The sequence below is a fragment of the Mustela nigripes genome, chromosome 15 (genome assembly GCF_022355385.1).
Source record: "Mustela nigripes isolate SB6536 chromosome 15, MUSNIG.SB6536, whole genome shotgun sequence".
Lineage (NCBI taxonomy): Eukaryota > Metazoa > Chordata > Mammalia > Carnivora > Mustelidae > Mustela > Mustela nigripes.
The window spans coordinates 9,855,990-9,881,918 of NC_081571.1; the positions used below are offsets into that span (position 1 = coordinate 9,855,990).

At 40.4% G+C, this 25,929-nt stretch overlaps 2 protein-coding genes across 2 annotated transcripts in view; one reads left to right on the forward strand and one right to left on the reverse strand.

Moving 5' to 3' along the window:
- The window catches only part of LNX2 (ligand of numb-protein X 2), an 85,332-nt gene extending 62,016 nt beyond the window's left edge, over positions 1 to 23,316 (reverse strand). Inside the window, exon 1 of the mRNA XM_059378235.1 lies at positions 22,004 to 23,316. The gene's annotated coding sequence lies outside the window, so the exon portion shown is untranslated. The remainder of the gene's footprint in view (positions 1 to 22,003) is intronic.
- A 274-nt stretch (positions 23,317 to 23,590) lies between these two features.
- POLR1D (RNA polymerase I and III subunit D) overlaps positions 23,591 to 25,929 on the forward strand; it is a 43,797-nt gene continuing 41,458 nt past the window's right edge. Inside the window, exon 1 of the mRNA XM_059377519.1 lies at positions 23,591 to 23,717. Within this exon, the coding sequence (XP_059233502.1) occupies positions 23,692 to 23,717 (26 nt within the window). The 5' untranslated portion in view covers positions 23,591 to 23,691. The remainder of the gene's footprint in view (positions 23,718 to 25,929) is intronic.

The window sequence follows — 25,929 nt, forward strand, 5'->3', positions numbered from 1 at the left end:
ACAGGCCATAAAAAGTTCCATTATCAATTAATATTTTTCCAACAATTTATTATGAAAATTTTCTAAATTTAACATTTTTTACAGTGAATGCCTTTATCTTACAAATACACCATTAACATTTGATGTATTTGCTTTATCCTGTATCTACCCATCCTTCCCTCCATCATAGCTTTTTAGGTACCTCGGAGTATAATGCAGAAGTCAGTATGCCTCTTTCTAAATGTTACAGCATGCATATCATTAACTGAAGTTTGATATTTGTTTGTATTTTTTCTTTAGAGGTAAAATTAATATCTGTGCATTGTTTAAAGTATATATTCATTGAGTTTCTAACCAATGCATACATCTATGTAACACAAACCTCTATTAAGATGTGGGACATAATCATCACCTCAGAAAGTTCCCTCATGTCCCTTCCTAACCACAACCCTGATTTTTTTTTTTTTACCATAACAGATTAGTTTTGCTTATTCTAGAATATCATCTATATGGAAACATGGAGTACATACTCTCGTGTAAGGCTTCTTTTATTCAGCACCCAGTTGGGGTATATATTAGCAGTCTGTTCTTTTCATCCCTCAGCAGTACCCCCACTTTATCATGCTACTTATTGGTAGACAACTGGGCTGTGTACAGCTTTTGGTGATTATGAATAAAAGCTTCTATGAATATTCTTGTACAAATCTTCCTACGAGCATATGTTTGTGTAAATACTTGAGAGTGGAAGACTTGGGACTCAAGATACATCTATGCTTGGTTTTATTTAAACACACAGTGGGGGGACACCTGGGTGGCTCAGTGGGTTAAAGTCTCTGCCTTCAGCCCAGGTCATGATCCCACGGTCCTGGGACCAAGCCCCACATCAGGCTCTCTGCATGGCAGGGAGACTGCTTCCTCCTCTCTCTCTGCCTGCCTCTCTGCCTACTTGTGATCTCTGTCTGTCAAATAAATAAATAAAATCTTAAATAAATAAACACACAGTGGGGCACCTGGGTGGCTCAGCAGTTAAGCGTCTGACTCTTGGTTTTAGTTCAGGTCATGATCTCTTGGTAATGGGATAGACCCCGATGTCAATCTCTGTGCTCAGCATAAAGTCTGTTTCAGATTCTCTCTCCCTCTCTCACCCACTCACAGTCTCAAATAAATAAATAAAATATTAAACACACACACACACACACACACACACACAAACTGACAGATCTTTCTCAAAGTGGTCATACCATTTTAGGCTCCCACCAAGAATATATGAGTGGTTGCTCCATATCCTTGCCAACATTTGATACTGTCAGTCTTTTTAGTGTTAGCCATTGTGTTGTAGGTGATTAGTTAACACTTCTGAGTTGCAATGATTTATAGATTATTATAGCACAAGAATAACTGAGAGGTACATAAAATAAAGGACAATATTAAGAAAAATTACAATATTATAAATTTTATATAGAATTTTTATATAAACCTTTTCCCACTTTCTAGAAGTCACATGATTGAAAGTATACTTCCTTTTATAAATTTTAACTTTAATGTATTTTATTTTAATTAATTAAAATTAATTTAATTATTTTATTTAATTCTAGTAGTTAATAAACAGTGTTAAATTAGCTTTTGGTGTACAATACAATGGCAACAATTCTATACATTACTTAGTGCTCATTGTGATAGGGTACTCTTAATTCCCTTCACCTATTTCACCCATTCCTCTACCCACCTCCCCTTTAGTAATTGAGTTTGTTCTCTATATTTAAGAGTTTTTTAGTTTGTCTTTTCTTCCGTTTTGTTTCTTTAATTGCACATGGATGAAATCATATATTTGTCTTTCTCTGATAGACATATTCCACTTAGCATTATACCCTCTAGATCCATCCATGTTGTTGAATTTTACAAGATTTTGTTCTTTTTCTTGGTTGAGTAAGATTTCTGTGTGTGTTTGTGTACATACACACATATACCACATCTTCTTTATCCATTCTTCTTTAGATGGACATTTGAGATGCTTCCATAATTTGGCCATTGTAAATAATACTGTAATAAACAAAGGGGTCTACATATCTTTTCAAATTAATGTTTTTTAACTCTTCGGGTGAATACTCACTAGAAAATATACTTCCATTTAGTTGCCTTGGGAAACAATTATGCCGTCATATGTCAGCACTTTTACTTAGGAAACTGACGTCAAAATACTAACTTTTCCTTCTGTTCATCTCTTATTACTTAATAACTTCAACAATTCATGGTTCACCTAACAATCCGTAATTCAGGATTAATAATATGAATTGAAACACGTTAGTTAAACAGAATACTGTGGAAGTCTCCCTTTAAAACCTAACTCCTATTTTCTATTACTAAAAGAATGTCTTCACCTTTCCCAACAAATTCCATTTTGGAACTGTAGTTAACGTCTTTCAATTCAGTTCTAGGGGGACAAGAGCAGCATCTGATGCCACCCTTTAAAATACAAACAAAAACACACCTTGGTACAATTACATATTCTGAATTAGCTTGTAAAAGCTGCATGGCTATCCTAGAAGCAAGAGTAAATCATTACTTGGATATATTAGGACCATTTCCCATCGGGCATGCCTACATAAGTGATGCCATTAGAGAACTCAGCCCGTGATTATCCCAGTCAGTAAACTGCCATCTGCCGATGACAAATACTAACAAGAGCAGCTTGTGGAATCCACCAGCAGTGCTTGAACAGGCAACCAGCATCAGAAATGGCCAGATCTCTCTTTTCACGTACTTGTACCTGCACATATATGCCTAGCAGCAGCCAGGGCCTACACAGCTGTTTTTGATTTTCCTCCTACACAAATGCCAGCAGCGGGGCACAAAGTTTTAAGAAATGCTCCCGAATTAGCCCAATGTCACTATAACATAGAGTGATAAATAAGCTTTCGTTCAGTGAAAGAAAAGGATCCTCAAGTATCCTTCCACCAGAAACTAGATGTCCAACTGTAATTTTAATACACATATATCTTATTAATACCACTCTGCAAAGCACAGTTTTGTTTCTCTTATGTTTTCTAAAATGTTTTCCTTGCTGAAAACATAGATATTTATATAAAAAGGAAAAAACCCCACAGCACACAATTAACTATTTTTGGCATGCTGTGCTGTGGTACCAGCAAGGAGAGCAAGCAGGGCCAGCGGAGTCGTGCATGGGCTAAGTCAAGTGCACACATGCTGCAAATGCTATTCAGCTAATGACTACTACTACTCTATAGAGCCACCCGAAACTGAATGTGTTCCACAAAACGAGTTGTTTCCTCAACTTTGGTCTGTCTGCACTTCATTTCAACAGCTGTCATATGGCTACAAAAGGTATGGGTATGATAGTGCTAAAAATGAAGGAAAGTATCTCTCTAACTTTAAATGAAACCTTTACTATATAGGCTGAGGCAATTTCAAGGAAACAGTGGGTAAAGATTAAGAAACAAGTGGGTAAGGAAGAATTAGGGGACGTCCTTGGAGAGTATGAAAAATGATTATTAATCCACTGTAAGTTTCACTATAGATTAGGAAAACTCTCCAACAATTATCAATGGGGACAAGAACAAACAGGTATATACCTGGTAGAAGGGAATACGTATTTTTCTTACTCTTGCTTGCCTGTTTTCCAGATTTTCTAAATTTCTATCTACTATTCTACCATTTAAGTATTTTAGTAATAATAGTTATTCCACAAATAAAACTGTTTTAAAAAAGAAAAAGAAAACCTAACACTTCAAGAATCACTAAGAAGAACATTTAAGCTATGACAATGTTACTCTTCTTCATAGTAACCCATTTTCTTATGCTTGCACCTAAACTGTGGAGATGTGTGTGTATCGGGGTGTGTGTGTGTGTGTGTGTCTGTGTGTGTGTGTGTGTATACAATTCCTTGTCCGAAAGCATCATACAAAATAAATACACAAACCATGCAGGTAAACATCTCACTAAGTAACCATCATTACAAATAAGATTTGATAAAATAAAATCAGAGTCCTTTTACTGATAGCTCATTACCAAAATCAAGGTAACTCTACTTTTTAGGTGCCAATCTCTGCAAAGAAGCAATTATTATCTCCCCCAAAAAAACAAAAGTCCAGGACAAGATGGTATCACTGGTAAATTCTACTGAACGTTTTAAGAAAAATTAATACCAATCTCCTCAACTCTTCCAAAAAATAGAAGAGGACAGAACAATTCCAAACTCAGTTTATGAGGCTGGTATTACCGTGATACCAAAACCAGAGAAGCACACCACAAGAAAAAATTAGAGGTCAACACTCCAATAAACATGGATGCAAAAATCCTCAGCAAAACATTAGCAAACCTAATTAAATAGCATGTTAAAAAATTATAGATCATGATCAAATGGGATTCATTTCAGGTATGTCAGGATGGTTCAACTCCACAAACCAATCGATGTGATAAACCATATAAACAGAATGAAAGGTAAAGATGACCTGATCATCTCAACAGAGATGATCATGTGACAGAAATCCCATGTGACAAAGTTCAATATCCATTTATGGTAAAAACTCTCAACAAAGGCAATACAGAAAGAATGTACCCTCCACGTAATAAAGGCCAGACATGACAAGTCCGTTGCTAACATCAAATTCAACAATGAAAAGCTGAAAGCTTTTTCCTCTAAAATCAGGAACAAAACGAAGATGCCCATTCTTGACACTTTTAACCAACAGAGTATTGAAGTCCTGGCGAGAGCAATTAGGGAAGAGAAAAAAAAAGGCACTTAAATTGGAAGTGAAGAAGTAAAACTATCACTAAATGCAGATGACATGGTATTTTATATATAGAACCATAAAGACTCCACCAGAAGGGCGCCTGGGTGGCTCAGTCGGTTAGGCCTCTGCCTTCGGCTCGGGTCATGATCTCAGGGTCCTGGGATCGTGGCCCGCCTCGGGCTCTCTGCTCAGCGGGGAGCCTGCTTTCCTCTCTCTCTCTCTGCCTGCCTCTCCATCTACTTGTGATTTCTCTCTGTCAAGTAAATAAATGAAATCTTTAAAAAAAAAAAAAAAAAGACTCCACCAGAAAACTGTTAGAATAAGCAAAATCGGTAAAGTGACAGGATATAAAATCATGCACAAAAATCTGTATATATTAATAATGAACTATCATGGAGACATTAAGAAAACAATCCCTTTTATAACAGTATCAGAAAAATAAAATACCTAGGAATAAATTCAACCAAGAAAGTGTAAGTCCAGATAAAACTATAGAAATTGATGAAACACACAAATAAATGAAAAAATACTCAATGCTTTAGATTAGAAGAATATTGTGAAAATAACCATATGACTCAAACCAACATACAGATTCAATGTAATCCCTATTGAAATTCTAGTGCCTATTTTTTCACAGAAATAGAACAAATTTTCCTAAAATTTGTAACCACAAAAAATTCTGAATAGCCAGAGCAATCTTGAGAAAGAAGAAAAAGCTGGACGCACCATACTTCCTGATTTTAAGCTATATTACAAGGCTACAGTAATCATAACAGTATGGTACTGGCATAAAAAGAGACCAGTAGATGAATGCCACAAACTATGGCACCCAGAAAAAACCCACGCATATATGGTCAATTACTTTACAACAAAGAAGCCAAGTATATACATAATGGAGAAAAGACAGTCTCTTCAATAAATGCTGTTTGAAAAACTATAGACAGCCAAATGTGAAAGAATGCAAATGAACCTCTGTCTTACAGCATACACAAAAATTAACTCAAAATGAATTAAAGACTGGAACATAAGATCTGAAATTCTACAACTCTTAGAAGAAAACATAGGTGATAAGCTCCCTGACATTTGTCTTGGTGATGATTTTTTGGATCTCACACCAAAAGTAATGGTTACAAAAGCAAAATTAAACAAGTGGGATTATATCAAACTAAAAAGTTTCTGTACAGCAAAAGAAACCACCAACAGAATGAAAACATAACTGATGGAATAGGAGAAAATATTTGTAAATCATGTATCTGATAAGCAGTTAATATCTAAAATTATACAAAGAACTCTTAACAACTCAATAGCAAAAAACCCCAAACAATCCAATTTAAAAATAGGCAGAAGATCTGAATAGAAATTGTTCCAAAGATGACATATAGATGGCCACAGACACATGAAAAGATGCTCAACATCACTAATCATTGGGGAAATGCAAATTAAAAACACAAAGAGATATTACTTTACACCTGCTAGAATGGCTAGTATCAAGAAAATAAGAAATAACAAGTATTGGCAAGAATGTGGAGAAAAGGGAACCCCTGTGCACTGTTGGTGGCAATGTAAATTGGTGCAGCCACGGTGGAAAACAATATGAAGGTTCCTCAAAAAATTAAACATAGAAAAAAAAATTAAACATAGAAATACTGTATGATTCAGCAATTCTACCTCTGGATATTTATCTGAAGAAAATGAAAACACTAACTCATAAATATATATGCACTCATGTTCACTGCAGTATTGTTTATGACAGCCAAGGTATGGAAATAATCTAAGTATTCACTGAAGAATGATGGATAAAGAAAATGTGTGTACATGCACACACACACGAATACTATTCAGCCATAAAAATGGAATCTTGCCATTTGCAACAACATGGATGAACCCTGAGGGTATTATGCTAAGTGAATTAAGTCAGACAAAGACAAATACTGTATGATCTCACTTATAAGTCAGCAATCAGCTTCTCTCATGTTTTAGAATTAAAACCATGATTTCTGTAAAATCATTCAACTGCATTATAACAAAACAATCCTACTGAGTTTCTTATGTAAAATAATCTTATTATGAGTCCTAGAATAGGACTATGACCTTTTGCATGTGAAACCTACTTCTTTTGTCAACTATATGGTTTAAACAAAAATGATCTATGAAATGCTCTTCACCATGAAGGAAAAAATTATGGTTCTATCAGAACTTTATCTTTTCAGAGAAACAACTTAGTAAAGACTAATGGCTTTTAGATCATATAAGTATGATTTCCAACCATAGGTAACCCTAATCCAAATTGTATGTATTATCTCTGAAACTTTCTGAACTCCAGTTTCTTAAATGCAAAGTGGTGACCTCATGGGATTACTGTCATAATTAACAGCTGAATGAAAGCTTAAAGCTCCTAGCAAAGTGACAGCCAGAGTAGTCACTCAAATGGTAGTTATTATAATGATTAATATTGGCAGTTCTACTCTTCTGCCCATTATGTTTCACAGCCAAATAGAAGGCAGTTTTAACAGTGAAAAAATTAAAGTCTCTAGCGATACACTTAAATTACTGAAAATAGTTTACTTTTTTGCCCCTCCAGATCAATATTATATTCTAGGAGAGGGAAGAGCAGACTCCCTACTGAGTAAGAAGCCTGATGCAGGGCTCAATCCCAGGATCCTGAGATCATGATCTGAGCCAAAGGCAGAGGATCAAACGACTGACTGAGCCACCCAGGTACCCTAATATTATATTCTAATTGAACAAGAAAAGACCACCTTTCCCTTTCCCCTTTTTAGAATAAAATGAATACACTCAACACTTCTCAAAATGAAAGCTATTCTAAGAGTGCCCACTGCAAACACGAATATGATAAAGGTACAATCTGCAGAATTGAGGAACACCATAAAATGCATCAAGACATTCCTTTTTTTTGTTTTTCTTAAGATGTTATTTATTTATTTGACAGAGAAATAGAGAGTACAAGTAGGCAGAGCAGCAAGCACAGGCAGTCTTCCTGCTAAGCAGGGAACTAGACACAGGTCCTGTCCCCAGGACCCTGAGATCATGAGCTGAGCTGAAGGCAAGACGCCCAACCAACTGAGCCACCCAAGCACCCCCACCAAGACATTTCTGACAAGCAAGCAGATTTGTTAAATAATTATTAAATCCGTGTAATTTGTACTACAATATTCCCTAATAACCAAGCTGTTTAGCAAAATTTAAAATGAACTAAATAGATATTCTTCCATGGTTGTACTGTATTTGCCAGATCACAGGAACCTAGTAAAAAAGTTATTAAGATGACTAAATTTTTATTATGTTTAGCTATCCCTTTAAAAAAGCAAAAACAACAGGGTCATGATTTATAGTTAAAAAAAAAAAGTCAGTCCTTTTGTCTATAATTGTAACCAGCTGAGAAAACCGTATGTGGTAATACATGTTCTTCAAGAGATAAACACTTTTTTAAGGTAATACAATTACCTTAGAGATCAGCAACCAAATTAAAAACTGAATTTCAAAAAGAAGACCAAATTTTGAGCTAATGTAAATCAAGGTACAGAAGAGTATATATGTATTTATTTATTAGTATTTTTTAAAAGATTTTATTTATTTATTTTGAAAGAGAGAGATCACAAGCAGGCAGAGAGAGAAGTGGAAGCAGGCTCCCGGCTGAGCAGGAAGCCGGATATGGGGCTTGATCCCAGGACCCTGAGACCATGACCCGAGCTGAAGGCAGAGGCTTTAACCTACTGAGGCGCCCCATATTTATTAGTATTTTTAATCCAAGGGGCTTGAACTCAGGTATGCACTCACTTTGTCTGAGATTGAGACCTGAGCTGAAATCAAGAGTCAGACATTAACAGACTAAGTCATGAAGGCACCCCAAGAACAGTATGTGTTTTAAAACATCTGTCTGTATAGATACACACGAGTTTATTATATGCACAAAATATGTCTAGAGGGATATACCAAAAACCAACAGTAGTCAACTCTGAAGGAACTATGACTGGGATATAATTCTGAGGCTTGTTTTTCATAAAATATCTATTTGTGCAGATTGACTTTTTTTTTTTTAAAGTTTGTTTATTTATTTTTAAGTGATCTCTACACCCGGTGTAGAGCTCAAACTAACCCAAGATCAAGAGTCACATGCTCTTCCAAATGAGCCCACCAGGTGCCCCTGCACAGGCTGACTTTAACGTGTATTGAAGTATACCATGGTAGAAGCATGTACTAAGGGAAATAAAGTAGAACATAGCCAGCTTGGCTAGGATTATACATGGCTAAAATTAAAAAGCAAAGTAAGCCAACCAGACATTGTCATCAGAAATAACAATATTATGGAGTACTAAAAGTGAAGTGGTGTGCCCAAGATGCTTTTTCCTCATTGTCTCGTTGCAAAAATAAGTAAGACACAAGCCTAAATATTAAGTATTGTATTATCTGCAAAGTGAGTGCATACCGTAAAAATGGGAGAAATGCGATTACCACATAATAAAAATGTAAGAATTCTGCTGCAAGACACATACACAGTTTATACCTATTCTATTCAAACTCATTGAAATGTCCGGTGTTGTAACACACTTCCAAGAATCAAGATAACATGCAACTGTAATAACACCCACAAAGATAGGCGCATCTGAATTTTCTTGTATTCACTTCCACTCCTGCTGCTTAAGGGAAATCTGCTGTTGCATTCTTTGTTTCTAAAAATGCATCACAACGTCAACTGATGAGTCATGAGTCACACTCCAAAGTCTTATGTACCAAAGAAAGCAGGGAACAAAAGTCCTAGACATCAATTGTAAAGATGCTTAATCAGCTAAGTTACAAATGAGGAGTTCTTTATAAGGTGACACAGATGATAGATTTTGGAAGAGATATGAGAAACTTGACAATAAAGCTGCAAATTCTGTAAGGATTGATAAAATCATTTGCGCTTGTTCCCTCCTAATAACTGGTAGGGTTTGTTTTTGTTGATTCAGAACATACGAATAGTAATTTCTGCTGAGATACTGACAGGTACAAACTCAACAAACTCTCAGCTTCATGAATAAAGACATTATCTGAGAAATGACTTGCCCGATGCCTTGCTTCTCCTCTAAATTCCTTCCTACTTTTGCTGTTTAGCAATTTCACTGAGGACGAAACCTCCAGGAAAGGATAAGGCAAAGGGCAGGAACCAGAGATGCCACTATTTGTTTCTCTGTGGCAGCATTAACTAAAAGTTTTCCTGGTGAGGAAGACAAACTCATGGCTGAAAGGAAATGTGAAGACCAGCTGTAGATTCAGGCACCAGTGTAATAGACTATTAAGATCTGACCTTATCATCTTATTTTCTTCCAGGCATGTCATTATCCTTTACATTAATCTGCTTACCTGTTCATTGTTTCTCTCTCTTCCCAGCCCCCACAGCATGTAAACTCCTTAGGAACAGGGATCCCCCCCATCTTGTTCTCCTCTATATTGTTGCTATCCGGAACAGTGCCTGGCACATAACAGGCATTCAATAAATAGCCAGTGTTGGGGGGAGGCCCAATACATAATCATTACTTAACTATCTCGGGCCTGGCACAATCACAAATAGGCTATTATTTTTCACTAGAGACTACTCTTTACCTATAATGTAAAATAATAATTACACTAACACCTTTCCATGAGATTCTATGCCTAAGTTTTACTATTTAAATATCATTTGTATCAAAATATAATAATTATGATAAAATGATTACCTGATTCATCTCAATTTCTGAGAACAAGAACTTCTATGATTCACTTTCATATCTCAAATATCTACAATGGTACACAAGTACAGAGCAGATATTCAAATATTTGAATAAATGATTTTAAAAGAATTTTAACTGGTGGCATTATTAGCCATTTTCTATTTTCTTTGCATAATTTAGTATTTCCTAAATTTTCTACACCTAGCATTCCTATAATCAAAAAAAAAAAAAATAGTGTTAGAAGAAAAAAGGAAACTAATGTACTCTTATACCCTAGTGGTCTTGATAATGTATGCAACAAGGCAAATCAAACAGATAGACCATTTGCTTCCTAGGAGTTATCAGATAGAAAAATATTCTTTAAAAAAGAAATATTACTATTTTAAAAATGAATTAGAAATATTATTTTGAGGAACATTAAGCTTTATCTTCCAGAAAGATTTCCTTTCATAAACCCCAGTATACTTCAAGAGTAATTTCTTTGTTTTTTTATTAACAGAATTATTTTCTTTTGGTTCAAATAACCAAAAGAGTAATTTTTTTTATGGAGACATAGGGAATGGTGTACTATGAGTAAACATTTTAAGAACTACCTAATAATCTACTTTGCTTTCTCCAGGACTAAGCTTGATTTATTATGCCTCTGGTGAACCCAAACTATACACAGAGAAAATTCAGTCACGCTGTCACATTTAGAAAGACTAAAATCAGGGGTGCCTGGGTAGGTCAGATGTTAAGTGTCTGTCTTGAGCTCAGGTCATGATCCTAGAGTCCTGGGATTAAGCCCTGCATTGAGCCCATCAGGCCCTCTGCTCAGTGGGAAGCCTCCTTCTCCCTCTCCCACTCCCCCTGCTTCTGTTCCCTCTCTTGCTGTGTTTCTCTCTGTCAAATAAATAAATAAAAATCTTAAAAAAAAAAAAAAGAGAGAAAGACTAAAACCATACCAAACAACTTCATAACACAAAACCCCTTTACAATTAAAAAAAACTAACACAATATACATTAGTTGAAAGTTAATTTTTATGTTTAATAGATTTTATCATCCTTCTGTATCCTACAAAATGGATTTACTAAAATCCTTAGTCCTTTCTGTAAATAGCTACCATACTATTTAAAAAAATCCAGACTCAGAATAAATCTTGAAGGCTTTCTTAATGTTATTTTATGTCTTTCAAAGGTAGAAAAATCATTCAAATGTGTTGACAAATGTACTCAATATACCAGGAAAAAGAAAAGGTCAAAACCTAGAAAAATTATTTTTAATTTTTTTAACAAACTCTGAAATTAGTCTGTTCAAGTCTCAATTAATGTATCTCATCTATAATGAATACACAAAGCCTAAAATTAGAGAAATTAATGAGGTTAATAAATATTTCATATGATATCTAATTACTATAGATACTTTTGAATTTTTTTTTAAAAAGATTTTATTTATTTATTTATTTGACAGAGAGAGAAGGAAGCGGACTCCCCGCTGAGCAGAGAGCCTGATGAGGGACTCAATCCCAGGACTCTGAGATCATGACCTGAGCCGAAGGCAGCGGCTTAACCCACTGAGCCACCCAGGCGCCCCGATACTTTTGAATTCTTATTAAATGGCTCTGACCGAAGAGATTTAAAAGGTATGCTCAGCAACTGACCACATGCATAACATATCTGTAATAAAGAGGCAGAGAATGCAATCACCTGCACTCTGATACTTGGCTTCTTCCCAATCATTTTGTCTTTTAGCTTGAGCTAGCCCTAGACTACTGATTGTTTCCAAATCAGTGTCTCACAACTATAAGAAACAAAAGAACAGAGAAACTCACACTAGAATATGTTAGTAAGTACCATTTGAGAACTGTGTCCTAGCTAATTACTGTCATCAGTCCCCGTAAATTAAAACTATTCATATATTTCAGACCTTTTCCTCTTATTTCCAAAAGCAAAGTCTCAGAAATATGTTCAAAATATTTTGTTTGGACCCTTGTCTTATACCATATTCAAACACTGACTTAGGTAGATTAAAGAAATGAAACTGTAAAAATTCTAGAAGGAAATAAGGAGTAAGTTCATGACAATGGATTTGGCGAGGATTTTGTTTGTTTTTGGCAAGGATTTCTTGAACACAATACCCAAATTAAAAGCATCAAAAATAGACAACAGAAGGGGCGCCTGGGTGGCTCAGTGGGTAAGCCTCTGCCTCCGCCCAGGTCATGATCCCAGGGTCCTGGGATCGAGCCCCACGTTGGGCTCTCTGCTCAGCAGGGAGACTACTTCCCCCCGCTCCAGCCCCACCTGCCTCTCTGCCTACTTGTGATCTCTGTCAAATAAACAAATAAAATCTTTATAAAAAAAAAAATAATAGACAACAGAACACACAATCACACATATGACATCAAAGGACACAATTAAAGAAGTGAAAAAACAGGTGAAATATCTACAAATAATATACCTGATAAATGGTGAAAAACTAGAATATATAAAGAACTTTTACTAATCAACAACAAATCAAATAGCAACGAAAAAAAATGGGCCAGGACTTAAATAGACATTTCTCCAAAGATGATCTACAAATGGCCAACAGACATAAAAAGGTGCTCAACATTACTAATTATCAGAGAAATGCAAATCAAAAGCATAATGAGTTCTCATATCATATCCATTAGGGTGGCTGCAATCAAAAGCTATAATCAAAAAAGCAGAATAACAAGTGCTGGTGAGGATGTGGAGAAATTGGAATCCTTGTATACCACTGGGGAGATAGTAAAATGGTGCAGCCTCTACAGAAAACAGTATATGGGTTCTAAAGAAATTAAAAACAGGGGCACCTGGGTGGCTCAGTGGGTTAAGCCGCTGCCTTCGGCTCAGGTCATGATCTCAGGGTCCTGGGATCGAGTCCCGCGTCGGGCTCTCTGCTCAGCAGGGAGCCTGCTTCCTCCTCTCTCTCTCTCTCTCTCTCTCTGCCTGCCTCTCTGCCTACTTGTGATCTCTCTCTCTGTCAAATAAATAAATAAAATCTTTAAAAAAAAAAAAAAACATTTAAAAACAGAATGGCCATATGATCCAGCAATCCCACTTTTGGTATTTAAAAAACAAGAATCCAAAAAAATTGAAAGCAGGGTGTCAAAAAGATATTTGCACATCCATGTTCATTGCAGCACTATTTGTAACAACCAAGAGGTAGAGGCAACCCAAATGCCCATCAAAAGATGAAGGAATAAGCAAATGTGGAAATATGTCCAATGGAATATTATTGAGCCTTAAAAAGGAAGAAATCCTGTCACATAGTATAACATGGATGAACCTTCAGGTCATTATACTAGTGAAATAAACCAGTTACAAAAAGACAAATGTTCCATGATTCTCCTTATATGAGGTATCTGAAGTAATCAAATCCATAGAATCCAGGCCCTAAAGGAAGGGGGAAACAGGAGCTTTATTTAGTGGGTATAGCCTTTGTTCTGCAAGATGAAAAAGTTCTGGTCGTATGTTGTACAATATGAATACACTTTACTCAACTGCACTCTTTAAAATGGTTAAGATGATAAATTTTATGTTATATATTTTTTACCACAATAAAATTATAGTAAAATTGAAGCAGTGTAAAATATTTTTGTTAAGTTATTTTGATGAGGTTCTTTTTACTTTAACTACTGAATATTTAGTGTCTGCACCGAGATACGCTCTAAGTGTAAAGTATAACCAGATTCCAAATACCTAATAAGAAAAAAATGTCAAATACCTTACTCATATGTTGACTACATGTTACATATTAATCCATTTTTAATGTATTGCTTTAAATAAAATATAGTGTTAAACTAAAAAACTATTGTGTTGCTCTGTAAGAAGAACAACTAGAGGGGAATGTAGAGTCAGTGGAGCTTTGTTTTAAAGGTTTAAGACTGGAGCAGATTTAGGCTGGTACAGAAAAGCCAGCCGGGGTAAAGAGATTAAACACAGATGGGAGTTAACTAACAAAAGTCTTTCCTGAGAGAGACTTTGAAGGATGGGGATCAAGAGCACCGTGTGGAAAAGCTAGCCTTCCACGGATCTGAACCTTACAAGCGGGGAAAGGCAGGGACAGAAATCTGAGAAATCAAACCAGATCATCATTAAGTGGCCAGATTACTTAACAGACGGTAGAAATGGGGCTTGGACAAAAGGGTTTGTCCATGATGAATGTCTGCAATAACCCATGAGTGATGAAGACCAAGTTCCTTATACAATACCAGTAAGGCCTATATGATCTGGCCCCGCCTTCCTCCCTGCCCTCATCTCGGGCCTCTCTCTCCCAGCTCCCTTATTCATCTTCTCATCCTCCTTCAAAAGGCCATCTTAAAAAAAAAAAAAAAGTTTATTTATTTGACAGAGAGACAGCACATAAGCAGGGGGAGCAAGTGGCAGGAGGGGGAGAGGGAGAAGCAGGCCCCCTGCAGAGCAGGGAGCCTGACTCGGGCCCTGGGATCATGACCCAAGCAGAAGGCAGATGCTTAATCGACAGTGCCACCCAGGCGCCCCCCAACCCCGACTTTTTCTTTTGAGGAGAGTTTACCTGTGTAACACCTACTTAGTCAGGTATCTGTTCAAAGACAACTTCCTCAGGGAAGGTTTCAGGAACACAGTTAGCTGCCCAAGAGACTAGTTCCCTTCACCAGTGCTACCTAGGTCATCTGAAAATAATAGGGTATGCATCACATAGGTCATCTTAAATGTTCGTAAAGCCACATTAAAAAAAAAAAAGTGAATGAGTTATTTTTAATATTCTATTTAACCCAATATACCCAGAATTTATCATCTTATTTCAGCATGTAAACAAATATAAAAATTACTGAGCTATTTTACCTTATACTGATACTAAATCTTCAGAATCTGGTGTGTACTTCACACTTAGAGCACATCTCAATTCAAACTAGCCTCATTTCTGGGCAGTTGGGTGGTTCAGTCAATGAAGTGTCTGACTCCTGGTTTCAGCTCAGGTCATGGTCTCAGGGTCATGGGATTGAGCCCCAAGTCGAGCCCCCAACCAGCCCTGAGTAGGGCTCCCTGCTCAGCATGGTGGCTGCTTGAGATTCTTTCCCTCTCCCTCTCCTTCTGCCCCTCCCTTAACTCACTATATGCATTCTCTTTCTCTCAAATAAATAGTTCAATAAGATATTAAAACAAAACAAAACAAAACAAAAAAAGACTAGCCTCTTTTCAATAGCCACATGTGTGACTACAGTATTGGACAACATAACCCTATACTATTTTTCCAGTGGACTTTGTTACTCTAGTGTGGGCTATTACTTGATCAATGTCTATCTCCCCCGGAATGTAAGCTCCATGAGGATACCCCAGTGTTCCTAGCTCAGTGTCAGCACTCAGGAAATGCCAAATAAACAAAACTGACTGGGGGAAATGGGAGGGAGGGGTTGTTTGAGAGACAATTACCCATGCTGTGGATCTGGCCTTTCCTTGGTGTTACCAAAGCAACTTTGGGAGAGAAGGCAGAGTTAATCAGCACAGGGACATTATCTGGCAGACATAGCACAAAAGTAAGTTCAAGAGAGGCAGAGGGGCCTGGAAAGCGTATTCCAGGTGCTTAACAATGGCTTCCAAACTGGAGAGGGAAGAAGACCTCCAGGCCAACAGATGTTAATATGACAGGAAAGGGGAGGTGGGGTGGAATTAAGAGATCGGCAAGCTGTCTCTGACAAGAGGAAGGGCACTGTAATAGAAGGCGTGGGTGTTAGAAAGCAGGAAGGACAGGATAGGAAACTGTGTTCAGAGAACTAGATACATAAATTTAGGATTTCTGGTGTGAAAAGTTTGGAGGAATGTTAAAATACACTGTTAGTGAAGATCACTGGAGGTGAGCAAAGGTACTAGAAGTGAAAGGCATTAGTCACCCTGCTTAGAATAACTAACTCCTTGACTGAATGCTTTTTAAGATTTTAAGCTGAACAAAGGCAGGAACAATCTTTCCTGGGCCATAGAGCCCAGTGTTGATCACAGAAAGCACACTTACATGAATACAACTCAAAATCAAAGTTCAAACATTAAAGTCATGTGGAACAAAAGTGGCAATGGTCACAACAGTGACTTAAGGTATAAGTGAAGGACTCCAATTTATTTGTTCAATATTTATGTAGTTTGATTGAACTCTGAATGATGCATTAATTTTTTACATTATTAGCCAAACTCTTAATTTGGGAGGAGGGGGAAGGGGCAGGTAGAGGAAAGGGTATAAATATTTCCCATACTTATTTTACCTTTATCTACATAACAAAGTAATTTTTTATTATGACCAGGTATACCTTATTTTTGCAACAGATACAGGTCCTCATAACTTGGTTATAAACATTTTTTACAATGGCTCCTACTATACACTTTAGGGCAATTTGTTATTTAAAAGAACTGTAAGAGGGGCACCTGGGTGGCTCAGTGGGTTAAGCCTCTGCCCTCGGCTCAGGTCATGATCTCAGTTCTGGGATCCAGCCTTGCATCGGGCTCTCTGCTCAGCAGGAGGCCTGCTTTCCTCCTCTCTCTGCCTGCCTCTCTGCCTACTTGTGATCTCTGTCAAATAAATAAATAAAATCTTTTTTAAAAATTTAAAAAGAATAAAAAAATAAAATAAAATAAAATAAAAGAACTGTAAGATTACTCTTTCAATAAAGAGAAAAAATTAAAACCTCATTCGTTTTACATATGGAAGTGGTATGCTTTTTAAGTGGCACATGATTGTTTACAGCATATTTATATATATATGTTATGTACATATATATGTACATATATACTTGTGTGTATATTGTATATAGTTTTACTTTCCCATTGCCTATTTCCTGCATTTTTTTCTATTACTCATACCCAGTCCAGTTTTGAGAAAAAATAATTGTTCCCCCAAATAATTCTGATTGTCAGAAGTCATAGTACTAAACCTCAAGGCTGGAAAGATAAAGGTGTAAGCTATGCTTAAACCCTCTCTGCCCAAATGACTTCTATTAATTTTTCAGCTTTTCTAATCAAGCAAGACTTCCAGAGTTTTGCTAATAACCAAGAGAGGACAAAGTTATGACACAGCTATTGTCTGTTCAACTCTGAACCCTACGTAAGTCCGTTCCTCCCTACCACACACCTCACAACTATCAAAGGAAAATATGAAAAAGGAGGGTATCATGTAATAATTATAGCAGTCGGTACTACAGTCACTGAATTAAAGAGGCATAAATTCTCTTACAGTCGCTATATCTTCCTGTGGGTACATGAACTGCTCTAAGCTTCCTTGCTGACTCAATTCTCTTTTGTTTTCCCTCTGACTAATGATTATTTAAAAAATTCAGAGAAATCTGTGAGCCAAGACAGATCAAAGCCAAGAAATCCATTTCATTCATGCATGCATACATTACTATTTCTGATTCTAAGCACTTGGGGATTGTTCAGTGAGCAAAACTGCTATGATCCCTGCTCACCTGAAGCATACATTTTAAAGAACAAATCCTACGATACCTGCCTCTTTAAAAGCATACTAATCAGATGACAATTTCTTATCATGATGTGCATCAGAGCACTTGCTTTTTAAGACATTTCCCTCAAATTTTCATTAGACTAATACACAAATACCCACTTCTTTTAACTCCAACCAACCAAAAACTTGCATAATCACAGATTTTTCTACTGTTTTGTACTTTCTGAGGAAGAGTCATAGGAGAGGAACAACTAAAAGGGATTTTCTTTGTAAATCCCCCAGGCCCCATAATACCCATAATAGGATCATTTTAGGTCTGCCTGAGTCTTCTACAACCATAATTCAACACGCAAGATTTGACACGCAAGATTTGTGCGCGCGCGCGCACGTATACATGTGTATATACATACACACCTATGTATGTATATGTACATATATCTTGCATGTCAAATCATATATAATTCACACACACATATATACATACATGTATCTTTTTTTTCAACCAATACTGCTTCCTGAGTGGAACCTTCAAAATAAGACCATTGTTTCTTCTAGAAACCTTGTTGGATTTTGATACAGGAAGGTGGGCCTGGAGTGAATTTTAACCCAATAAGCATGGATAAGTTAAATAGCACTGCATAATAAAAAATAATTTAATTTGGAGGGCAATCAGAAAGAAAAAAAAAAAGGAGGAGATGGGCACAGAGCCAACCAAATTATGAACCCGGAGCTTCCCTCTGATGGTGGCCAAAATGCATTTTAAGGAGAAATGTCTAATATTCAACATGAACACTCCTACCACTACTATATTATAAACCTCTCCTTTGCCTCCCCTTTCCTCTAATCTTCCAAAAAGCTAACCACAGGGGCATGTGGGTTGCTCAGTTGGTTAAATGTCTGCCTTTGTCTTGGGTCATGACCCAGGGACCTGGGATAGAGTCCCACATCTGGCTCCCTCTTCTCCCTAGGCCCCTGTCCATTCCCCTGCTTATGCTTGCATGCGCGCTCTCTCTCTCTCTCTCAAATAAATAAATAAAATCTTTAAAAGAAAAAAAAAAGCTAACCACACCCACAAAGGCTTTATGCAAAGTCTTTATTTCTTTTTTCCATTCTTTCCTAGCTCCTGCCCAGCACATCTATCCAACATCTTCATCACAAAGTCTCCACCGTTCATTAGCACTTCACTGGACTGATCCAAAACTAATCAGCTTCTCTTCCCCATTTCTACCTTCAGTTGCTTTTAACCACTCCTTTCCATATCTTACAACATTCTACTAGCTCATTAATGTCATCATCACTAAAGGAACAACTAATATTTACCAAGTACTTGTAACATGCTAGGTACTCTGCCAAGGGCATTTTATGCATAATTTCATTTGATCCTCAAACCCTACTAGGCAGGTACTAGGATCATTTCCTAAATGTTAGGAAACCAAAGTTCAGGATGGTAATTCTACAGGTAAGCAATGGAATTCAACTTTTGTACTCACTTCACAGCCAGTTTAACCAGTACACTCCAACGCCTTAAGTCAAAAAACTTAGGAATCATCCTCTCATTAATCATAGCTAGTCACTTACCTAGTCTAACCAAATATACTTCCTCAATGCCACATCAGCTCTACCTCCTCTGCCTTCACACAGAGTAACAACTAGCATCTAGCAAATCCTCACTATATGCCAAGCACTATTCTTTTTTTAAAATATTTATCTGAGAAAGAGAGACAGAGCGCTCACATGAGCAAGCTGGGAGAGGGTTTGTAAAGGGTGAGAGAATCCTCAAGCAGACTCCCCACTGAGCACAGATCCTGCCTCTGGGCTCCATCCCAGAACCCTGAGCAGAAACCGAGTCTGATACTTAACCAGCTGAGCCACCCAGGGTGCCCCATGACATTCTATTTAAAGTTAGGAGCTTTGGGGGTACCTCGGTGGCACAGTCAGTTGAGCATCTGGCTCTTGGTTTTGGCTCAGGTCATGATCTCAGAGTCCCGCAATCTAGCCCAGTGCAAGCCTCCCTGCTCTGTTTCAGGTGGGTTTGGGATCCTCTCTCTCCCCCTTCCCCACCTGCCTCCCCAACCCTCTCCCTCTCTAAAATAAATTAATAAAATCTTCAAAAAAATAAAAAATAAAATTAGCAGCTTTGCATCGTAAGTAGATAAAGTCCAAATTTCTTCATTTGGCACACAAAATCCTCCATGTTCCTGTTCAAGTCAATTCAATAAGTATTTGAGTGCCTACTGTAATCAAGGCAAAATGCTAAGTGCTCTGAAATGAATAATACACAAACGCCTGAGTGCTATTCCAACCCCAAACAATGCACCCTTGGCCAGAGTAACTACATGTGGATCTCATAATGCAACACCCTACTTGTTAGTCCCTTTGCCTAGAATGTACTGCGAAAATTCCACAGCCGTCTGAAGTGCCTAATTGAGGTCCTCCCTAGCAAACTCCAGGCAGAAATGCTCCCTTTTCTAAGTCCCCACAGCACTTCATTCAAATTACTTTCAGGTAGCTAATGGAACAGGTATGGGTCAGCTTCCAAGTAAGACTGTGATCACCAGTGGGAAAAGAACTGATCCTGGCCATCCATGTCTGGCACACAGCAGGCAGTAGGCACTCTAGTGCATGCTGAATAAATAAGTAATGAAAATTTTCTAACTTGATGAGAAGAAAAGAGAAACAATATACAGAATTAGGAATGTTAACACACAAGTGGGCCAAATTAAAAGTAGTGTTATTGTACTTTGGTTCTGATTTGGCCTACATTTTACCCCTCTGGGAAAACTCACAGAGTTTTGGACAAGCTAAAAAGGCAAAACTTTGTTTTTCATGGCCCAACAAAGCTCTGACGGGCCCAAAAGGATACTAGATCAAAGTCCATTTTCTAAAGGGTTGTGGAGATGGGAATCAAATCTGTCAGGGAAAATAAAATTGATCTACTGAGATCCAACTTCATCAGCGCTGTGTCACACTCCACTCAAGGAAAAAAAAAAAAAAAATCTGTCCTGGGAGGAAGGCCAATTGACAAATAAGTACTACTGCTGCAAGAACGTGGATTCTTTTTTTTTTTTTTTTTTTTTTTTTTTTAAGATTTTTTTTTTTTTGTCAGAGACGGGGAGAGAGTGAGCGAGGACAGGCAGACAGAGAGGCAGACAGAGGCAGAGGGAGAAGCAGGCTCCTGCCGAGCAAGGAGCCCGATGTGGGACTCGATCCCAGGACCCCGGGATCATGACCTGAGCCGAAGGCAGCTGCTTAACCAACTGAGCCACCCAGGCGTCCCAAGAACGTGGATTCTTAAAGTGAAGGCAGTTCTTATAAACCAGAGCTCGCAACTGTCTCCTCCTGCCAATGCTTTACACTCAACTTCGTTTCTGGTTTCTGTGATTTAAAGAGCCCAAGCCTCCGTGTGCTGTAGCTCCTCGTAGAAAATAACGTCTTGATTCCCGACCTGAACTGCAAACTGTAACATCAGAAGAAACACTACCTATGTCAGAAATCCTTGTCTGAAACATATGGCATAAAGCTTTGGAAGCGACTGAGGTCTTTCCTGGATGGTGCTTTGCGTGCAACTGTTTCCAAATCGAGATCCATATTTTCAAATCACCCCCTTGAAGACGTGAGCTCTCCCTTCCCTCCAGCCTCCAGGGAAAGGTGAGAATTCAGAGGCAACAGGCTGGGACGGAGGGTATCCCCCTCTTCCTTTCCTGGAGAACAAGATCCGATGTAAGGCAGCTAGTGCCCCTCTCGTTTGCAACACACTCACAGGAAATAAGAAACTCATCCCCACCACTCCCCTCCTGGAAAAAGCGAACGACGCAAAGGGCAACAACACAGTGGCCGGAACCACCAAATGGTAACAGCCGGGGGCCTCCCGCCTCTCCCAGGCGCCTGGTCGGCGGCGGCCACCCGGCTCAGGACAGCCCGTCCCTCCCTCCCCGCACCAGCGCGGCCGGCCTCACAGCGGGTCCGGGTCTACGTTCCCGCACAGCCCGGGCGAGCGAGAAGCGGAGCCGTGGACGTCGGCCGCCTCCCCCGGCACGGCGCTGCCCCACACCCCGCCGACGCCCGCACCTGAGGCGGCTGCTCGGGACCCGCGACAGGGCGCGGGGCCAGGCGGGCAGGACAAAGTTACTCACTGGAAAAGCGCGGCCGCCCGGGGCGCGCACCGGCTCGCAGCGCCGCAGCCCAGCGCCAGGTCCGCTCTCCGCGGCCCGCTGAGGGAGCGGGGAGCCGGCCGGCCTCCGCTCCGCCGGGAACCGCCGCAGCCGCTGCCACCACCGCGGATTTCCTGGCAAGAAGCAAACTCTGGCCAAGACTTCACTTCTCAACCGCCCCTGCTGCCTTCCCGGGGGCGAGCGCCGGGGCCGAGCCACCCAACCCGACACGCACCTGGGCCAACCGGCTGCAGCACAGGGCGGGAAGGAGGCGGGCCAGAGAGCGGCTCCACCTATCCGAGAGCTCAGGGGGCGGGCCAGGCTGCGGCCGTCACTCCCGGGTTAGAGTGAGCCCACTCCGCCCCTCGCCGCCGGCCCTCCCCCACCCGGTCTCGGCTGTCGCTGCCGCCCGCCTGATTCCCCCCGCCGAAGACACGCTCAAGAAGTGGATCTGCGCTCACCGCCGACCGCGGATCGCCGTGAGGAGGAGTGTGGAACAGCTGGGGGAGGCAGTGACCATCTAGGGGAATCGGGTGGGGGGGGGGGTAAGAGAACAGGTGGCGCAGGAAAGCCTAAATAAAGGTGTGCTGGGGCCAGGGGACTCTGGGGTAAGGTGCGAGGGGCGAGGACTGATCGGGCTGTGAAGAACGAGGGAAGTAGGAGATTGAGGAAGGATGAAGGAGGGGTTTAGTGAAGAACACCTGGGGGGACGGAGAGAGGAGGTGTAGGAAGGAAAAAGGAGGGCGGGGAGCGAGTCCGGGTGGTGAAAGGTTGCCGAGGCGGGGACAGGGGCACCTGGGAACAAAGGTGAGAGGGAGGCTCCGCAGGTGTGGAGGTTTAAGCCGAAAGCGTAAAAGGCAAAGGAAGTCCAGAGCAAGGGAGGACGTACGTATTACAGGTGTAGAAAAAATTCTAGGAGAGAAAGGACGGGGGGCAGGAGGGAGAAGAGCACTTTACTTCCAAACTCTCGCTCCTCCCTACGAAGATAAAAACGAAGGCTTATTTTGACCCATTTGAGGTGTGCAGCTACAAGATCCCGGATGACAAACACAATCTGAAATTAAACCTTTTCTGTTGTGAAATTCATCAAGGTGTACTGATCAACTATAGTTTAAACCTGTCATCCCCTGACCACCACCACCCACCCCTGCCAGGCTTGAGGGTCCCTCTATGGAGTAACACAATGCCCGTAGGGTCAAGAAGCTTGTCTGAAAGAAGCGGGATTCCGCCCTAGGAAGAAAGGTGATTTGGGGGCGGCAGGTAAGGCCCCGCCCCCTTCGCCATCACCTGGCGGGAGGTGCCAAGGGCTGAACCCAAACGCCCACAGGCGGGTCTCGACCTTGAGGTGGGACGGGAGACCGACCCCATCTGTACCCGCTAGCTCAGCGGACGGACTGGCTCCGGGAGCTCTAGGTGAGCAAGTCCAGACGGCCACCGCCCTCCTCGCACCGGGAGCCCGGCCTGTGGGCGGGGCCTCCCGGCGGAACGTGCACGCCCCGCCCACCGGCTGGGCCTCGCCGCGCGCCGCTGTGGCTCCTCCTCCCTCCTTCCGTCCTCGGCTCCTTCCGTCTGTTGTTCCTTCCTTCCTGCTTCGCCCGCACGTTTCACGGTATGGGTTAGCGCCTCCGATCCGCCAGCACCACCTGAGGATCCCGGAAGCCGTCCCCGCGATGGAAGAGGACCAGGAGTTGGAGAGGTAACGGCCGTGGGGGCGGGCGGGAGGAGCAGGCCGCGCCCAGCGTCGGGAGCGGGTGGCCGGGGGGCAGGTGGCCGATCGGGGCCTCAGCCTCCACGGCCCGGCCCGGCAGCGAGGGCCGGGCTGGAAGGACAGGAGAGAGAAGTGGGCGCCTGAGCGGGAGGAGGAGGGCCCCGCCTGGGATGGGAGGGGAGGACATACGGAGGTGTTTGAGTAGAGGCGCCTCGGTACAACTAGGTGTCCTGGAGGGAGCACAAGTTATGAGGCCGGAGTTTAGTCCCTAAACCGCCCTCCCGAATTAGAACAGCAGGAGTAAATAAAACTAACGTAAGGCCACGCACCAGGCCTCCGCTCGCCGAGTGCTGGTTTTGGTGCGTTCCGTCAGGCCTAAGCCCCTGTAACTGTGGCCCAACTTACTGGGTAGAGTGCTAATAAAGCCACTCCTCCGTGCGCTCAGCTCTTTCTCCCTCCTGCTTGATTGACACTTTGCAGAATTTCCATTCTAGTTTATCTCCTGCAAATGGAAACCATAGTGGGGCCTGCACGGTGATGATCTGCAGCCCCAGTTTTTAAGAAGATCTGTGTTTTTGTATACCTTTAAGTACCCTTTCATTCTCTAGCAGAGCCCACCCTATCCCAGTTCTGTCCCTTTCTTGTGATTCTGCCAAAAGAATATTTTAGCAAACATTTATGTTTGTGCCCTTGTGGCCATGTGAACGGTCAGATGGAGTAGGGCGAAACTGGAGGCAGTCATTAAATATTTATTGATAGAGTCTGTGGAGGCAGGAAAATAAGGGGCTAATACAAATAAATAATCCTATGTAATTGGAGTGCATTACAGTGACTTGTTGCAATTGTGATACAGTAAATGAAAAAAAAGCTAGTTACAAAACCATATTCAGTATGATCTCATTTTTATAAAAAATATGTGTGTAGAAAAATATCTGGATTGAAGACCTCAATGGCTGAAGGCGAGAGGAAGACAGCCCTGGAAATGGTCCAGGCAGCTGGAACAGATAGACACTGTGTGACATTTGTATTGCACGAGGAGGACCATACCCTAGGAAATTCTCTCCGTTACATGATCATGAAGAACCCGGAAGTGGAATTTTGTGGTTACACTACAACCCATCCTTCAGAGAGCAAAATTAATTTACGCATTCAGACTCGAGGTGCTCTTCCAGCTGTTGAGCCATTTCAGAGAGGCTTGAATGAGCTCATGAATGTCTGCCAACATGTGCTGGACAAGTTTGAGGCCAGCATAAAGGAATATAAGGATCAAAAAGCAAGCAGAAATGAATCCACATTCTAGTCTCTTATGCACTATACGGGGAGGACATCCTCTAGGATATTCTCTTCGTGATCTTGCAAAACCCAGAAGTAGAAGTTTGCGATCACAACACGATCTGTCCTTCAGAAAGGCGTGCTTCTAGCTATGACCCATTACAGCCGTTGGAATCCCCGCAAGAACCTTTGTACTCACCTAATAAATTCCCTCTTTTATTTAAACTAATTTGAGTGGTTTCTGTTGCTTCTTCTGGAAGATTGACTGTGTCAGGGGTTTTTTGTTTGGGTGTTTTGTTTTGTTTTTGTTGTTGTTTTTGGTTATTTTTCTTTTCATTGAGCCAAAAGTGAACGTAAGAAAGCTTGAAGAAAATTAGAGGCCTAGACAAGGGCTTTGATCAAGGGAATTCAGAAGAATATACATTCATGGCTGTGACTGGGGGAGAGAGAGAGATGCAGTAGAGCATGGCTCCAGACAGACTGTGGTTAGTTTAAAAAAGAAAGAAAGGTGGAAGTGGGAGGAGGACTTAGCTTCTTGCTAGATTATTTTTAGTAAATCATGAGAGAATTGCATCTTTTGCTCTGACTGGTAGGTTGGACAAGGGTGGGGAATAACTTGAAAAACTTGTGAGAATTCTCGTTTCACAGGAGAGTTAGGTAGGATCTAGTTCCATCTTTGTGGTAGCATATTATAGGAGAGATGCCAGTTTACTGCTTTAATTTCAGGACACTAACAAAATATTTTGCCAGAAAGGACCTAAGTAGGTCAAGAGTTTTATATTATAAAAGAAAAAACTGGCATGACCAGGTAACATCTTCAGTCCTTACGTGGGTATCTAAGTATAGCTCAGAGTTCCAATAAGGATGGGGAGAAGGAAATTTCCATGTTGGGAAAACGATTTTTTTTTTTTTAACTTAAAATATTAGT